The following is an 18,351-nucleotide window of genomic DNA, read 5'->3' as shown; positions in this document are numbered from 1 at the left end:
GTGTGTTGCGCAATATCTTAACAATGTTTTTTTGTCAAACAATGGATCCGTTACGTGTTGTTGCTATGTGGCTGCTATGGCGTAGAATTAAGCGTCGTAGGATTATGCGGAAGTATTGGATTCACCCTATTAATTAAAGTAGGGAACACACAGGATCATTTTAAACTCTTTTTGATGACCTTCGGCGTGATGATAACAAGTTTTTCAACTACTTCAGAATGTCTGCTGCGTACTTTGATGAATTACACCAGAAAATAAAAGCTACAATTGCTTACCAAAATACTAACCTGAGGAACTGCATCACTTCTAAAGATAGCTATTACGTAGAGGTTAGTAAGATTACATTATATATTTGATACATTTTGTTGGAAGTGGTCAGTGTGGGGCTACATCATTAAAAAAGTAATAATTTTTTTATGTTTAGATTATTTCTTAAGTTAATGTAGGTTAATGTTAAGTTAATGTTCCTATTTAAAGACATTTTAAAATTATATGAGTCCGTGCCATTTAACAAGTTTTTAAGTTAACTGATGTTTGTTATATTACTTTCGTAGGTTTTAGTCAAAGGTGTGTATGTTCGAACATGTTTTGTATTGTTTTTAAATATTAATACTATTTGTTTAAACATATAATCTGCAAAAAGTAATACTTAGGTATTTTAGACAAACTATTTAACACAACATAATTAATAACAATTGTTATACAAAAATTACGGAATGATAAAAGTCGCATTGTTTTATATTTTTTTTAAATGTTTACTTATAAGTAATGCAGTGCATTAAAATAGTATGAAGAAAAAATATGAACGAACTGTCAGGAATACAGACAAGATCAAAATCACGTAAAATGTTGGCTGAAAAAGACAAAAATTAAGCGATACATCAAACATTATAATAAACAAGTAATTAATTGTAAAAATATATGCATGATCAAAATTATGCAAAAACTATTTCAAAAGACGAAAACCCCATTTTAAATGACAAAACTTAAATTAGCGAAAGTCGATAAAAATTGTATAGTGGGCGAGCGCCCATTTGATCATACACGCCACTGCGAGTTAGACAGTCGTACGACAGTCGAGTATCACAGTGGCAGTGGACGACTGCTTCACGACAGTTTATCGTAGTCATGAGATTATCGTACAGTGGGCGAGCTCTCATAAGATCCAATGGCTCACTGTTGAAATGTTGTCGTTCTGACACAGTGTCGTACGACCGAAATCGTATAGTGGGCGAGGGGCCTAAGATTCAGTACAACTGTCAGGTTATATTATAATTTATTTTGAAAATCATCTAAAACATATTAAACATTAAAGAAAAACATATATACAGGTTTGGTAGCCAGTGTCAATGATTTTAGGGCATTATAATAAACCCAAATTGCAATAAAAATACATATTTTGGATAGTAATGTCTCAGTGCTACTTCCAGCAACAGAACAGCCATTTATTTTTCCAAATCTTGTGACATTGCAGTTAATACACTCTAATTTTTCTCAACTTTTAGTCAACATAATGATATTGTCAATGGCAATTTTAGATTCTGCAATCAATTTCCTATCAGAAAACGTATAGTTTGTTACGGCAAAATCCTTTTAAAATATTGTAAATTTGACTTAAATAACAAATTTGGAAATATAAATAAAAGGGAGCCACAACTTGCTTAAGCAAAGTTGTTTACAAGTCACAGAAAAAACTGTCAAATAGAATATAAAACTTCTCCTCATTTTAAGCTTTAAAATGAAAGTCTGCAACATGTGACATTTTATGTCCGCCTAAATGGAGAAATATTGCGTTAATCATAAAAGTACCTGAGGACCATAGTTTATTTCTGTTCTAAAAGCAATATCAAGGAAACTCACATTTTATTTATAACCAATTTTGGCTTTTAATCTTTTTATTATCTAAGTTTCAGTGGAATTTTAAATTTATTGTGATAAGAATTTTAACCAGGCAATTTACAACATTAGTATATTTTACAGTCGATGGTAAAAATAATTTGTTTATAATCGCATTAATAGCATATAATTTTCATAACTATGGTTTTCATAGTTTATGTTGATTGATTAAATATAAATTTCACTGTTAAAACTAAAATTAAAATTTGCTAAAATTGCCCCAGTACTTGGGGGATTAAGTTTTGTTAGGAGAGAGCCAAGTAAAATAATCAGTATTTGATCGGAACTATTTCCATCTATATCGAGTTTCAGTTTTCTTTTAGCGAATTTCCCTATAGGGAAGTAGCTATTACCGTAGGTCTCATGGTAAGACCTAAGCCCGGGACCGATTTACTTTTTCATTTTGATGTCCCCAGAGGCCAAAAACACCATTCGTTCAAATTTTTATATATCTATATATAGAGAGATATATATATATGTGTCCATCCGCACGATAACTTGAGTAATTTTTGTCCGATTTTGATAAAATTTGGTTTGAAGGTGTAAGGCGGGATAAACTTGAATGAGTTCACGAACGAGCATGATCGGACTATGGGAACGGGGGTTTATGGGGGGTTTTATGGGTTTAAAAAAGGTTTTTTCCCATTTTTGACCCTAAAAACACAAAATTTCACAATTTATTTTTAAACCATTTTGTAGAGCTTAAAAAAACAAATAATTTAGTATATTGAAGCATTATTATGCGCCTAATTGTTACGGAGAAAATTCAAAAAAATTGTAATTTTAAAATTCCTATGTTATTCTTATGGAGAATAAGTCAACTGTTGTAGTTTGCTTGTTTATGAACATATTTTGATCAAATTTAGAAAATATATTAATTTCTTACTAAACCACAGTACCTTTTAATATGTTACATTAAAAAAAACTTTTACCCTCCCTGTTGCAGCAAACCTAAGTACTCATTAAACTAATTCTGTTAAAATAGGGAATAAATGTGATATTTTTAAGGAGATATTTTAGTTTAAATCCAATCAGGCAGATGGAAATTCGCTAAGTCTGCAGGTTTGCTGCGGCGGGGGTATTGTGTTATTTAATATATCAAATTATCCAGGCTCTCTCGCTTTTTTCCATTGTAATATAAACGCCAACCCAAATTCAAATAGTAAATATTCTATTTGCCCACTTATAATTATTCTTTAAAATACTAGATTTTAGGTTCTGTTCAAACCAAGCGTTGAACTAATATCCTACTCCTACTATAATATTATAAATGAGAAAGTTTGGATGTATGTATGTATATTTGTGACAAGTAAACACGAAAAATACTGGTCGGATCGGGCTGAAATTTGGTGTGATGATAGCTCACATTCCCCTTTGGTGTGCACCAAAGTATAAACCGTGCGACAAAGTATAAACGGTGCGATAAAGTAAGTAAATGCAGCAGTTAGCAGTTTTCTGTACTATAATCAGTGCAAGGAAGCCAACTATGTCAGGTGACTGTAGGAAAACTATTTATGTGTACTGAAGAGTAACTGTGGAAGCAAAATAAAACAATTTGATTGCACATAAAGTACTGTATTTACAATTATTGTAAAATAATAAATACAGTACTTTATGTGCAATCAAATTGTTTTAATTTAATGCCCAGTTAATCTTCAGTACGCATAAATAGTTTGAGTACTATTTTTAAAGGTTTAGCACATAAAAGTCAAGTTATAAAGGCCGTGACGTAACATCACTGTCAGACCCCAACACCTCAGTATCTCGTACTTTTTTGTATAGCACTTTCATAACTCAAAACTCACTTACTTGAAAAACTTGATAACTCAAATTTTTATCATACCCCCTTCAGAGATATGAGGTCCTACTGTTTCATTATCACTCTTAATTGAAACACATACAGTACTGCCATTGCCACCTCATCTCACAGTTTGACTACAATTGCTCTGTCCTTGTAGTGCTTGTGCTTCTCCTGTCCCAGTGCAGGCCTACAAAAGTCTTTTTTATACAATTTAAACGATTAACCCTTTACGGTCTAATGGCTAAGTAAAGGTTGCCTCCTGCCATTTTCCCGACTGCTAGAAAATGGCGACCTATACTCACCAATAAAAGAAAAAAAATCAAAAATAAAAAGGTTTATCTTTGCAGTCAAATGGGGAGTATAGGTCGTCGGGCGCTATTTTCCCAACTGCTCGAATGGTGACCTATACTTGCCGAAAAATGAAAATAAAAATTCAAACTCAAGGGATTAAAGTTAAAGTATCTTCTTGTGAGGGATCTTTACCCTTAACGATACATTTTGATTTCTACAAATTTCAGAGATAGTTCAGGGTACGGGTGTCTAACTATCCAGGGGTCTAAAGTTAGCCTAAATCTCGATTTCCCTATATATATTTCGAGGTTTAAGCTCAGTCCGCGGCAACCAAGTACGCCCACAATGGACTCATCATCGCCCACCTCGAGATATCGAATTTGGACTTTGACCATATGGACTTTACTATCAAATTTTCCCGGTAACTAATGTTAACCGTGACCTTACCGACCTATTGTAGATTAAGGTAACTACCCGTTACCCTAACTTGTGTGTCGCCACTTATTCGGTCACAAGCTGGCACTTACCTAGTCCCATGGTCCAAATCCAGTCGAACACAATTTGAGGTATTGTGTATTGAACACACCCTCATGGTACAATACCTACCTTCTCGTTGCTGTGGGAGTGTATGTCCCCTCCAAGCAGCCGAGCTTACTCTTTTGGACTCCTTACTTACTCCTTACTTACTACCTTAGCTTACTCCTGCCCAAGTTATAACGCTTGGGTAGAACTAACTATCCTAATATGGGGTTGCTTAGTATGCCTAACAACCCCGAGCCTATACTTACCGACACTATCCACCTCGGGCCTAAGACTGACTTACTATAAGCACGACCTATTAAGTCACGCTTATGGTTATAGTCGCGATATTTCGACCACGACGGTACTTACCTTGTGAGCTGTCCAACGTCCAACATCAACTGACTAGTGCCCCAAATGTACCTGCTTATATAGGACCTTCCAATGGCAGGGGGCGTAGGGGTGAGGTAGGGGAGGTAGGCTCGGCAGCCCATTTGCGTTGCCGCACGACCTTTGCCCTAAAAGCTGATAAGCTCGGCCGCTACCTCAATGTTTACTTCTAACTCTCTCTCTCTCTCTCTCTCTCTATATATATACACGGCCGCGCCCGGGAAGCCAGTCACATAAAATATACACTGGAAGTCAGTCAGTTGCACCCCCAATATATTTCAAGACTATGATATATATATAATATATGTTGGTAAATATCTTAAGCCTAGACATATCTGAACGTATATATCTCTTTTTTTCTTAAAAATACTAAAATATAATTACGTAAAAAATGCTATGCTAATGCAGTCACCACCGCATTTGCATGGGAAAGCCAGTCACGTAAAATTTGTGCTGCTAAGCCAGTCACTATATATTTTACCGCATACCACTGGAATCCAGTCACTGAAAATCCACCCGGGTATCCCGTCACTTCAGTCACTTTCACCCCTGCCCTTCTACTTTGTGATATTTATTTGTTCTACAAGCTTGAAAATCCGCACCTCAAACAAATGGATTATGCTTCAGGCATTGAGCACTCTCATAACCCATCTTTCGCACTTAATTTTAATTAGTTGTCTTCCAGATTACTTAACAATTACTATTCTACAGATTAAATACCTAAATGTCAATGTAATCTTTGGTCGTCTTAATAGTCGTCCTGGCAACTGTGGATACAAATATGTACCGTACTAATTCGCAAGCGTAAGGTGGGAAGTTATTGCTTTATAGTCGCACAATTAGGCCTATTGTTGAGTCCTTGGAGGCAAGCGGCCATCTTGGATGATTTCAAAAAGCTGCAAAATTTATCGTCCAAAAATATTTTTCAAACACCAAAGTGTTTATAATTTAAATAGCTAGTATACTGTGGGATTAGAAATGTTCTTTGTAGTTTTGAATTATTCTCCAAGGGAGTCCATAAAATAAGTTAACGGTCACGGTCATCTTGGAAAAAGGCCAACTAATACGAAAACAATATCCTGTGTTGCGCGGGCCGTAGCACACAAATAGTTTTCCCGCCTCAAACAATCAAAGGCGTGTGGAACAAGGCAAAATTCTTGTCTCTTTTGTGGCGAGAGGTAGGGGCGAGCCTAACGGGTTCCATTGATGGGCTACCCGGCTACCGACCGACCTGGGGTAGCGACTAGCGAGCCAGTGGATGGTTAAAGGTTCTGCCGGTTATTTCCATCTTATTGCTGGTTCTCGAGCTTTTTGAGCTCGTTGTACAATGCAATATTACTTCCCTATTTTATATAGCCACAATCAAAGCGATATTTACAAGAAAGAATGAAGATATAGACTCAGTGATGTGTGGTTACTTAATTAAATCATGTTCCTTGATTGTTTACCCTTTTGTAAGAGCCAATAATCAATCAACTTATATTTCTTTATTTTTCGATTTATTATCTATATCAATTCAAGAGGTAGCCCTGTACCTGGTTAACAAATATACCGATTACATTTAACGTGTTTTCTTTGAGTTACGCCCCATGGGATTCCAAAGTTTCACAATGTTTACATTTTTGAAGAATGTAGATAACAGAATGTTTAACGAAGTCAGCTTTAAATGCTGTCAATAAAGTTCTTTGATTTTGCGGTCCAAAAGGTAGAAACGATTCGATTTGTGAAACTTTTAACTTTTGCTACGGGCCTGTTAATTGGAGATTCTGACATTCTTAATTTAAGGAAGTAAACGTATTAACATGACGTGTTTGGAGTGGGATTTGAAATATGTGACGTGTATCAAACTTTTTCTCTTCAAAATCCTCTCCGATGTAAAACACAGGTACGGCAGCTAGGTTTATTAGTATTCAAAAGTTTTTTAATTGTCCTCCAATGTTTAGAAATTATTTTTCGATCAAGTTGTTTAATGAATAAATAATTGTTTTGCCAAATTATGTTTCGAAAACAGGAACTAAAAATAGATCAGGAAATAGATATTTTAGTTCAGAAAACAAAGCCAATCAAATAGGCCTACGTACTTTTTAAATAAAAACACTGGTCATATGGTTTTTAACTTTGCTGTTTATTTACTTCAATAAATTTCTAATAAAAATCACCACAGGTACTAATCTATATAAATAAAATTAGAGTTTTGTCTGTACATTGCTCAGAATCATCAACTTTTAGATTATTTTTACGTTTTAAACATTCAAGAATCCGAAAAAAGTTTCATCTCAATTCCGTTATTATCTCAATCATCAATTATTATCTCAATTCCGTTGTTGTCTATCTTCCGTCTGTCACGGTCCAAAGGCCATTTTACGCGGCCTTCTCCTGAAAACGAGAGTACCTATCAAGATCCTCGAATCATTTGAATGTATTCACTGGATTGGCGAAAGTGTCTTTAGCTATTAAAATATGGCCTCGCTACTTTGTAAAAAAAAACTTACGGACGTTTAAAACCCAATTTTGTGCGATTTTTGTCAAGTTTTCTCACAATGTTTATCACATAATCATCATATGAAATAGCGAACAGCTGTTCGGATCAAGATTATTTTTCTCTAGCTGTCACTGATATGTTTACATTGAATATTGTTTACAAATACCGCAATCATTTCAGATCAAGTTTCAAAAGCAAATCCAAACCAAGTTGGATTAAAACCGTTTTTCCTTACATAACGGATTTAATTAATCGCAAGTGCAATAATGTGTAGGGTAACCGTAAATGAAAATAGAGCTTCTTTGTGTATAGAATTTCTATCGAGTTTTGGGTTTATAACCGGGGAAAAGACTTTGACTCAGTGTTCTATATGCCTGGGAAACTTACATTTTTTACATAAGCGTTACCAATAGCTTACATATAAGGTTTCAACTCGTTGACGGCACTTCAATGGTGGTTGTGTAAAGTGTTTAGAGACAACTGCAGTGGGTGATTGTAACAGAGGTTTACGGATTATGCTCAAATCGTATTTCTAATGTGTCTTCTCAACGCTATGTGCTGCTCGCTGGACCATACGTCCAACAGACCAATTATCCATCTCTTGGGTTCGTAGGCTTAAACAATTATTCATAAGTTGGTAGCGCATATAACTCAGTGTTCCGTACGGACAGGCCAAGAGCACCTTTGATAGTGAAATTTCCAACCTGAATGTTTAATGGCGAGGTTGAGGTATAGTATTTTAACTATATATCGTTTGGTTAGTTAGGTAAGGTTAACCTAACCTAACTAACCAAACGATATATGGAATTAAACAATCGAATAATCAATATTACTAATTTAGTTGTTTGTGCCAACAGATATGGAAGTGTACCCCTCATAGATCTATTACGCATTTTTTTTACTTGAAACTGTCAGATACTGTATTTGTTTGTATATAATAGTTTGGCTAGCATATCTGAAAATATGCAAACCAATAGTTTTTCTTTATTTAGGAAGGTTTCCACTGACCACTAGAGGATCCCCGTGCGTAGAACGGGCACACAGCTAGTAATTAATATTTAATTAATACATCTTATCTTACTAATATTATAAATGTGAAAGTTTGTGTGTTTGTTTGTTTGTTTGAAGTTCAATCACGCATTAACTACTGGCACAGAAGATATACTGTTTTTAATTTATAAATAATTTGTCATATTGTGCGAATCTTGGTGATTTGAATTTGGTGATTTGCTTTTTTCTGCTGTTTAGGTGCAGTGGTAGAACATTATTATGGATATGGTAGATGTTTTATACTATATTATACCGTAAATTAAAGAAACGACACGACGAGTGTCGTTGTCAATAATGTCGTCTGATTCTGACTGATGTCAGATGTTACACTGAATCGGTCACAGGGATAATAATTAGTTGTAACCTACCACTAGCTTACCTAACTAAGTTTGAGTGTTGCTATTTGCAGTGTGGGATGATTGCACTGGACAGTTTAGCTATCTATTTCAGAAAAATAAAGTTTAAAATAAATCAAATTCTAGGATCTGTTCTTAAGTTGTGGCCGTTTTGAGATGGATGCTTTCAGAGTTCAGTTTAGCCTAGCCTGAACAACTGGATTAGTAGCTTGCGTAGTGGTTCATCCATGTTTAGTTTATAAACACTAATCAATGCCTAATCTAGATTATAGGTGCCTTATTCTACTCTGTTTTAAAACTAATATACATAGGCATAAGCTTTAATTTTTGTATTAAATACTGGGTGCATCATTAAGGTAACTCCGTTAGGTTGCTTTTTATCAATAAATAATTTCATAAATCACTGATACCCTATATCATCTAAGTGTGCTCAGTACATAATGACACTCTCTCAAAAAGTACTAATCCTAACCCAAAAAAATATAGATAGTTAGCTTTAGGCCTACAGAGGATGAGTGTTTATATTTATATCACTTATATTTATATGTCTGTGGTTAGGTTTTGGTTATGTTTGCCTTAAGATGGCTATAAGCTTAGGACTAGATATCAAATAAACTCCCAATTAACTTATAGTGCAGCCTAGCCCTAATTTGTCAGTGTCAATGAAATAGTGCAATATCAAGGACAACCAAACTTGGATATACAACCATGTTTATACCTAAGGTTCCTTTTTGGTACTCACCAACAAGGATGGGGATAAAAGTATGGGGTACTCTGCAGAATACCGGATGGTAAAGAGTGTTTGGTTTCAAGAAAATAAAATAAAAAATAGTTTAACCTGCTTTACTATTTATTTTGAAAAATAATAGATAGGAAACCATAAGGATAGGTATGGGATTGAACTGAAATAATTGCAGGAAAACTTAAATCGTAAAGTCCACAATCTGTACATTGTTAGAGAGCGAGAGAGAGAGAGAGAGAGAGAGAGAGAGAGAGAGAGAGAGAGAGAGAGAGATTTGATAAGGAATCTGAAAAGTAAACAAATAATCGTTTCTGGCGTTCGTTATATTGTACCCCCCTCCCCCCCCCCGTATTTGCACTCGTGACCACTTTTTGTTGCTTCCTTATCATTCATCCGTCCCAAAATATAATTCCTGTAATAGTTTGTTTGTAAAATTGAAATTATTATACAAATATTTTATCTTTCGAGTGTAGTTTCATAGTTATTCTTATCAGATAGAATAATATCGTTGTCATATGTAATAGTTACTCCTTCGCGTTACGCAATTGCGTAAAAAACAGTTCCAGTATCTCGGACAATATTCACGTATATTTCTCGAGATAAAGAAAATCCGTATAGTTCCCGGTCCGTGGAAACACTGTAAATACTAGGATAAAAATATTGTATAAAGGAGAAGTTGACTAAAATTTCAACTGAAGGTAAAAAAAATCAAAATAACTTAAAATATGAGATGATGAACGGGTAGGATCAAGATTCAACCAATTATAATTAATTAATATTCAACGATCCTTATTAGAGGTGCATCATATTTATTTGGAGTATGAACATGTTTAAACATTAACACGTAGTTAATCACGATCCCAACACAAATAGTAACAAGGAGTAAACGAAGGTTACAGACCGCTGGGTTTTACCGCTACAAAGTAGGGTAGGGTGCCGTACTGGCTACACTACTCAACGATAGAACACACGATGAGACAGTCTCCGCATTGGTATTGCAGTTACGCTTATCGACACAGGCAGCAGCACCGGTTTGCTGTTTTCATACGTATAAAGTGCACGGGAAGCCATACCTGACTGGCTTATGGGAGAGCTGACTGGCTTTCGGGCGGGTGACTGCCACACCGTGTAAATTACCAGCGCACTGACTGCCAAACCGGGTGGGCACAAAAGTATATATATATATCTCTCTAATCCTGACACTATTGTCATTCAGACTATTCAACTACACTTACATTGTTATATTTATGTACCAATAATACCAGAATAATTTTAATAATCATAATCCTATTTCTAACTAAACAATTTGTGTTTATGGCCTTAGGAACAATTAAAGACAAGAAACAAAATAAAACGCTTATTCTCTCACAAAATAATAAGAAACATCTTTACAGAATAATAATAAACTTCTTTACAAACAAAATAATCTGTAAGAGAAGAAATAACCCTTATCTTCTGCCCATCACTGGGACACACAAAAAACGCTTGTTGCTGCTTTAAAAAATCAAACTCAACCGGTTTAAACTTTAAATGAAGAGGCGCTGTCCCGTGTCCTGTGTGTTTCTTCAGATTACAAAGTACGTATTTGTTATCGACGCGCCATGCCGTGTCCTGTGTGTTTGTACCCTAAGTTAAACTCACTTAAAGCTTGTTGGTCGCTAGTGAATTAAAAGAAGTTAAAGTATCATATTGCTAATTGTATACCTGTTAAGTGTTAACTAAAATCAACTAGAAAGTAATACTAACTCTATGACGTTTGTTTCAGAATGGTCTTGCAGCAGGCTTCGCTCGTTTAACACACCAAGATTCAGCATCGTCTCTTGAAAACCCTCTGGGTAACCCAGTGGACAATCTAGTGGAGGTATGACTGATCCGATCAGTTACCTAACTTATAAACAAATTAAACTTAAATGCTCAGACACTTTACTGGTAATATGTGAATTTTTTACTCGAAAATAAAAAAACCAAAATAAAATTGAAAATAGTTTTTAAATTCCATTAAAGCAACAATTGTGAAAGACAGCATGCATAGTAAGCAGTTGACACCTCTTGTTACTTCTTATAACGGACAGTCACTGAGTAGGTGAACACGTCTGTATTTAAAAGTGTGCAAACAATAAGTACTTGCAGCCATTAGACGGAAACCTTCCTTAATATCTAAGTAGTCGGTTTGTAGTTTTTGAGTTTTAGTGATTAGTGAGTAAGTAATTAGTTTTGATTGTTTTATAGGCAAGAGGAAAGGATCTTCTCAGACCTGACACTAGTAACTTACCCAACAACATACTTCAGTTGGAAAACTACTGTTATTTGCGAGGCTGGCCTGAGCCCAAGTACACCATCCTCGAAGAAGGCAGATCCGGCCTCTTCTTTGCTTCTGTTAAAGTAATTATATCAACACTTACAGCTATGCTTACCATATTATATGTTATTAAGGCATGGTACTGGCAAAGTAATAAATTAGACATTCTGCACATTTCCTGAACATGCAAATAATAGGCACAGTGAAGAAAAAATCTTGAATGAAATAAAAACAATGATGTTTGTACTTAGGTATTTTTGTAACATTATACTGTATTTGTTTCTTGAAAAAAATATGTAGAGTTTATACATTGAAAACGAAAAAAACACGGACTGGCTCAGCGCGTTCACTCATTTCCCTGCCAGGTGCCGACTGTTTGGCCCTTGAAATTGTAAAACATCTGTTGTCTCTGTGCTATTTCAATATTTTAAAACCCTAAGGAGCGGTTTGGATTTTTCACGTTTCAGATTTTTGACGTTTGGATTTTCGACTCTCAACTACAATTAATATTCGACTACGACGTAATTGAAGCCATGGCCTTAAGTTTTGAGACCGATTTCGGCTTTGTTCCAGCTATGCGTAGATTGACACTGCTGCTACTGTTCAACTGCTGTGCTGCTACACTTCAATTTTTTTTTTTAAGAGGTTGGCGGCTTCTTTTAACCTTGCATTTGTCCGTCCACATAGACCCCCCATTTGTGGATCGTATACAGCAAAGCAAGGAGTGAGCTGGTGAAGTACAAAATGTGATCTGTACTGACAAAATGTTTTTGGCAGTGACCGGAATCCAAATCCTCGATATCGCCCGAAGTCCGCGACGCTACCGACTGAGCCACCGGCTCACTCACAACAATAATATATTTATCATAATTATTTCACCAGAAATCGGGAAAACCTTGAGATTGGCCACCATAGCCGTCTGAAACTTTTTGAGAAAAAACCCATGTATGCGGGATCAACATTTTATAATAACCTCCCAATCAAAATTAAATCAGACTTCCAAAACAATATTTAAAACAATCTTTTTTGCTGCAGCAGGGGTATTTTAATTTTAGTTGTTTTGTGTTTTTCTCTTGGCTAAACAAGTTTTTTGCTTTGTCTGATCAGCTGCGGTCGCAACCGGTCTAACTAAATGATTGTTCTGTAGTATTAACTTAGAAGATGTCACCTGATAATGATTCATGTTACTCCATTGTTTCCATGTACGGAAACTGAGATGTGAAGACAGACACACTAGCCTCCTGATCAGTGATCTTCTGGTTCAGTGTCTTTCTTTTTGAATTGTTGCAATTATTTGTTATAGATCAAATGTTTTATTGTTCCAGGTCAATGGAGGTGGTGATAACACCTTCGTAGTTAGCACGTTACCTTTCGAGCATCGGGATCAACTAATTGTGAAAGGCTTTGCAGCATTAAAAGCTATTGAAAAAATCCTCACTGAAGAAACGAAGGTGAAATCCGATAGAGTAGTCAATAAAGACAAGAGCATAATCTGTAATAGGATTAGGGATGTGAGTATTATGTAGGGGTTGTTTTTTTTTTTAATCCGCTCACTCTAATATCTTATTACTAACTATTAGTTTTGTTTTTTATGCATGACCTATTGGATCTGTTCAATGATTTTACCAGTAGTCTGTGATATACAGGCATTGTATTACACCTTTAAGACATTTATATACGGCAATAAAATAACAAGACTGGTTTCCTAAGAGAAAAACTGTGTGAACTTCAAGGTCAAATATCATATTTGGAATTCGCCTGACATCCCCTCCGACACGTTTCAGCGGGTTCTTCGACACCAGGTTGTTAGTTCAGCCACATTCTTCGTTTGTGTCAAATTTATGCATTTCCTCTCGTCGGAAAATGGTATTATAATAATGGTTGTGAAAATGGTGTGATTTAGAATTGTCATACTCTAATCAAGAATCTTTATTCATAAATCTACATAGTTGTACATGAATAGTGTTAAATTAACTAAAACTAACATCCAAACTTAGAAAACTAACTAAAGCTAATGTGTAAACTAAGCTATTACCATTTTTTAAATTCATTTAAAGGATATAAGGACATTTTATTATTTATGCCGCAAGACTTTTTTAGAAATGTAGAATTTTTGTTTCATTTTAGTTTTTAAAGGAATAAAGTTAAACATTCATGTTCCGCATTGACTTTTTTTTCTAAGAGCTCTAACTTATGATTCCCAATTTAACAGTTATTTTGTTGCGTGTGTTGTTACAAAATTGAAGGATTGAAATATTTGTTTTTGGCAATCATACTGTCAAGAACATATAAGCCATAAAAAATAGGGTTGTTAAATGTTTAAAGTGTTCTTTTGTTGAATTATCGTTATTTATTTTCTACATAGCTCTGATAGATGGCTTCTGTACCGTCAACCTTTTGCCTAGATTCCTTTGTGAGGTAGCCAAGCTATCTAGCTTCGTCAAACGGGCCCCAATGTGGAAGGGAAATGTCAGGCGACTCGACAAAATGGCGGTTGGCTTTCAGGTTCAAACAGTTTTGTCTTTAACCAGTCTCTTTTTTCATAGCCACACCTCATATAGGCTAATGTTAACAAGAAACACATACTTACAAGCACCTATCAACAGCAAACAACAAAAAGTCTTGATGATAAATTCCTAGCGAACATTTTTTTTTAATAAACCATGATTTTAACGTACCGGTATTTAGATTGTCTGTATTTACATTTTGATACAGTTATTAGTTTTGATTCTGCCATCCATATGATTGCAAAAAAACATAAACCAAAGAGATTAATACGCAAGCAGCTTTCTTTTCACAGTCATAACTCAATAACGGCTTGACAGATTTTAACGTTTGAGGTGTCAAATTATAGGCATTTTCACGTAGATGAGCAAATACGTATCAGAATATTAAGAAAGGGCATCACTTAAGTACATTTTAGGGCTAAAGTTTGGGAACAGCGGTGCTATCTGTTGACTTTCGATCAAAATCAATTCCCTTTGTTTACAACTAAACATATGGATGTAGTTTTATTAGTTTTAAATGTTAACCATAGACTGCAGGACTTATTACTTCCAGAGCAAAGCCGGAATTTGTATTTTTATTTTAATATATGTTTTAAGTCCGGTTCATAAATACAGAGTTTCCTAGCAAGACTTGACAACAAATCCTTATACAGTATACGTGAAGGCGATTTCTACAAAACACTACTCCTCCGCTAATAATGGACAGCTTTTTACAAACGACAGGTCAAAATTAAGTATTTTTTGTACCAATTCCAGTAAAAAAAGTCTTCCGGTTTCGCCCCACAGGCCATCAAAATCCCAATGTATTTCTTTTAAACACATCATATACACACAAGAGCGTTTGTTTTCAGAGTGAGTTCGTTTTCAGTCTCGATAACTGGAGTGTGATTGTTTATATCATCTTTGAGTTGACTCTTTTAAGTCATCGGAAATTATAACTGTTATTCGTTATGAAATAACGCCTGTAATAGGCTACTTTGAAATTGCTTGAATTCTAGCAACAAGTGCACTAGTTCATTAAACAAGCAACACAATCGAGTTTGCCTCTATATTCAATAGTGGATGTGTTGTTGGGTTTTACATTCAAATTATCATGATGGAATGGCCTCTGGATCGTCTGAATGAACTATATAGTGGTTTAAATTACCTTGTTATTGTCAAAACGATCCTTTGTAGTTTGTAAGACTAAAGCTGTTTGCTTCAAATGGAGCACATCATGCCATTAAAAAATGATTCCTAAACTATTCAAATTCAAACTACTCAAATTATTCCTGCTCATTTTAAAGCACCGGTAAAGCGACTAGTACCCTTTACCTAATTTTTTTTGTCAAGTATGACATAGAAAAATTATAAATTGTGTAGCTTATAAATGCCAAGGCTCGAATGTGTCAAGTAATTCCATGAAATTCCTAATAAATTGTTGGACAAAGTATGAGAGGGGTATTTTGATTGAACATTGGGTAGGCCACTCGTATTTTCAATGAAAACTGATACTGAGCTATGCTGTGATATTTTTGTTTTTAAAATATCTGCTAAGTAGCAAAAATTACATTCAGAACCATTCCCACTCATGACTTGATTAACAACTGACAAAGAAATTAAGGTTCATCACTTTACTGATATATGTCACTTAATTAAAGATTTCAAATACAGAATACTAAAACCAACTTATTATGTTGGTAAAATTTGAGGATGAAGTGTATGTGGATTTTATTTAATTTTTCTTGTCTATAATGAGGTGATAACGTTCCTTGTCATTTGATGCAATTTCTGATTTCACACCTGCTGTTAAGAACTTAAGATATTCATGAAAATACTGGGGATTGGGTTTTCTGTAGCAAACTTCCAGGGATAATTCAATGCTATAAAAATAATTTGCCTACAAGCTCCTCGAGCGATTGGCCACTAAATCAGAATATTAAGGTTGAGCCGAGCCTTTATGATCACAATTAATAATTATAAAAAGAATCTGTGAACTTTGTGCGATTGATAAATTAACTGTTATGACACGATCGAAGATGACATGGATAATGTTTCCATAATCGCAGGGTACTGTGGTGATGTCCAGGATTTGGCTGCAATCACGGATGACGATAATATTTCACATCTTTCATATTATTTAACTTCACATCTACATCATAACATTAAATTGCATTTTACAAAGAAGGTTTTTGACTAACTAACTTATTGTATGTAACTAGAAGAATCTGTTGGCTTTGCTCATGACAATTAAAAATAAAAAAGCTAAATGTTTTGTCTCAGTGAAAATAATAAAAAAACATACAGATATGATTTGAAAATAAAACTATTTTATACAAATCCATATATATTTATATATAATTATTGAAGTTAGTGAAAAATATAAGACTTCTTCAGACAAACTAAGAAAGAATTTCTTCACATACAAACATTACTGTCCTTCCACCAGGAGATTCAGATTTCTTCACTGGAACAAACTTGCATGTTTTTGACCAGAATACTATTCTCGCTTTATTTCCTTTCACTTTGGATACAGGGTCGGTTTAAGGGGTAAGGAAAGTAGACAGTCGCCTTGAATGCCAAAGCACACTCCAATGTTCAGTATTTTGTAAGTTGAGAAATTCTAACGTATACTCCCACTACTTGATTTATTGTTCTTCTCAAATAACTACCACAACTAATATTAACAAATGGACTCAGCACCCCTCCGTCACTCCTTGGATTCGTCCGGCAGACGTTCGCACGTTTCGGACATCCTTAAGTATTTTTATTTACTCTTATTTTTTTATGTATCCAGAGATAATCCTTACTTACATCAGTTTTGCATTTAGGGTAGGCCTACGTGGCCCAAGGCCAAACTAACTTGAGAGGCCCCGTGATCGCCACAAAATCGTGAACATCTCCCGTTCGAGACATTAAAACGAAACATCAGCAATGCCACCTGCGATCGTCATGTATTCGCAAAATCTCCTGCAGTAACAGGGACGTCATCATTGCCACCCGTGGTTGCTACAAAATTGCCAACCTCTCCCACAATCACGGGACATATTGGTCGTTGCCTGCATGTGTGGTATATAATCAATTTTAGAAATTAAACGTTCAATTTTTGTTCCAAAATTTTTTTTACAGTAGTACAAAATGCTGCCACTTTGGCTAGGGGCCCTCCAATTTTACCAAAATCCGCCACTGACTACCACATACGTCTTACGGAATTTGTTTGCTTACAATAGAAAAATGTCTAGAACCGGCCCTGCTTGGATATATCCTAAACCTAATTTGCCAATGGTATTGTTGTCAGCTGTCCCATAACTTCATTGAAATGTGTTAGATACCTTTAAAGGTATCATTAAATAACATACAAACCTTTACTTATGTAATTTTGTTTGGTCATACAATATGCAATCTATAATCTATTTTCTATGTATATGTAAACCTTTTAGATGTTTAGATTTTAGATTTGGTTGTAGCCTTGGCATGTTCTCGGACTTTCTTAAACTCTTGGGCTCTATTACTGCAAATATTGTATGGTGAATGTCTCAAAAGCTTGATCCTTGTATATTAAATAGTCCAAACTGTATTCTACTCTCAAGTAGTCCCTTTTTAATCAATTTGGGGTTTCCAGTAACTGACTTCAGTGTTTTATTGGCAATGTATTTGAACAGTCAATAAACAAATATATACTTTATAAACTTAAAAAGAGTAAAAAAAATATTTTTTGTAATTTATTAAATGTTTTATCTTGGTTAAATATTTGCTATTTAAAATGCACATTAACAACATTAATCATGCTGAGTTTGGTAATATTTAGTAAGTTTATATTAATATTGTTTATAGGAGAATGACATACTACAGTAGCCTTTACTAGCAGTGTTGTTGCTATATTTTATTTGATCAATTACTAATCCTAGAATTATTGATAAGAAGAAAGGAAGGCTACCAACAAACTCACCCTGAATAAAGAGTCCCAAGAGGTTAATATAAAACACGAAGTTACACATTAAACTGATATTTCGCCGGTCTTTTTCATAGCTGGAAGGTA

General features: G+C 34.8%; 1 protein-coding gene across 3 annotated transcripts in view; it reads left to right on the top strand.

Moving 5' to 3' along the window:
- Positions 1 to 18,351, top strand: part of LOC128988661 (tudor domain-containing protein 7-like) — a 166,482-nt gene that overhangs the window by 49,145 nt on the left and 98,986 nt on the right. For all 3 annotated transcript variants that reach the window (XM_054410163.1, XM_054410162.1, XM_054410161.1), the window contains 3 exons: positions 11,293 to 11,388; positions 11,757 to 11,909; positions 13,152 to 13,337. In XM_054410163.1, coding sequence (XP_054266138.1) covers positions 11,293 to 11,388; positions 11,757 to 11,909; positions 13,152 to 13,337 — 435 coding nt within the window. The remainder of the gene's footprint in view (positions 1 to 11,292; positions 11,389 to 11,756; positions 11,910 to 13,151; positions 13,338 to 18,351) is intronic.

This window comes from Macrosteles quadrilineatus, unplaced genomic scaffold, assembly GCF_028750875.1.
Source record: "Macrosteles quadrilineatus isolate MER2022 unplaced genomic scaffold, UCM_ALF_1.0 Scaffold_3__2_contigs__length_128488019, whole genome shotgun sequence".
Taxonomy (NCBI): domain Eukaryota; kingdom Metazoa; phylum Arthropoda; class Insecta; order Hemiptera; family Cicadellidae; genus Macrosteles; species Macrosteles quadrilineatus.
Note: the sequence above shows the minus strand (reverse complement) of the source record. Positions and strands in the feature narration are given on the sequence as shown.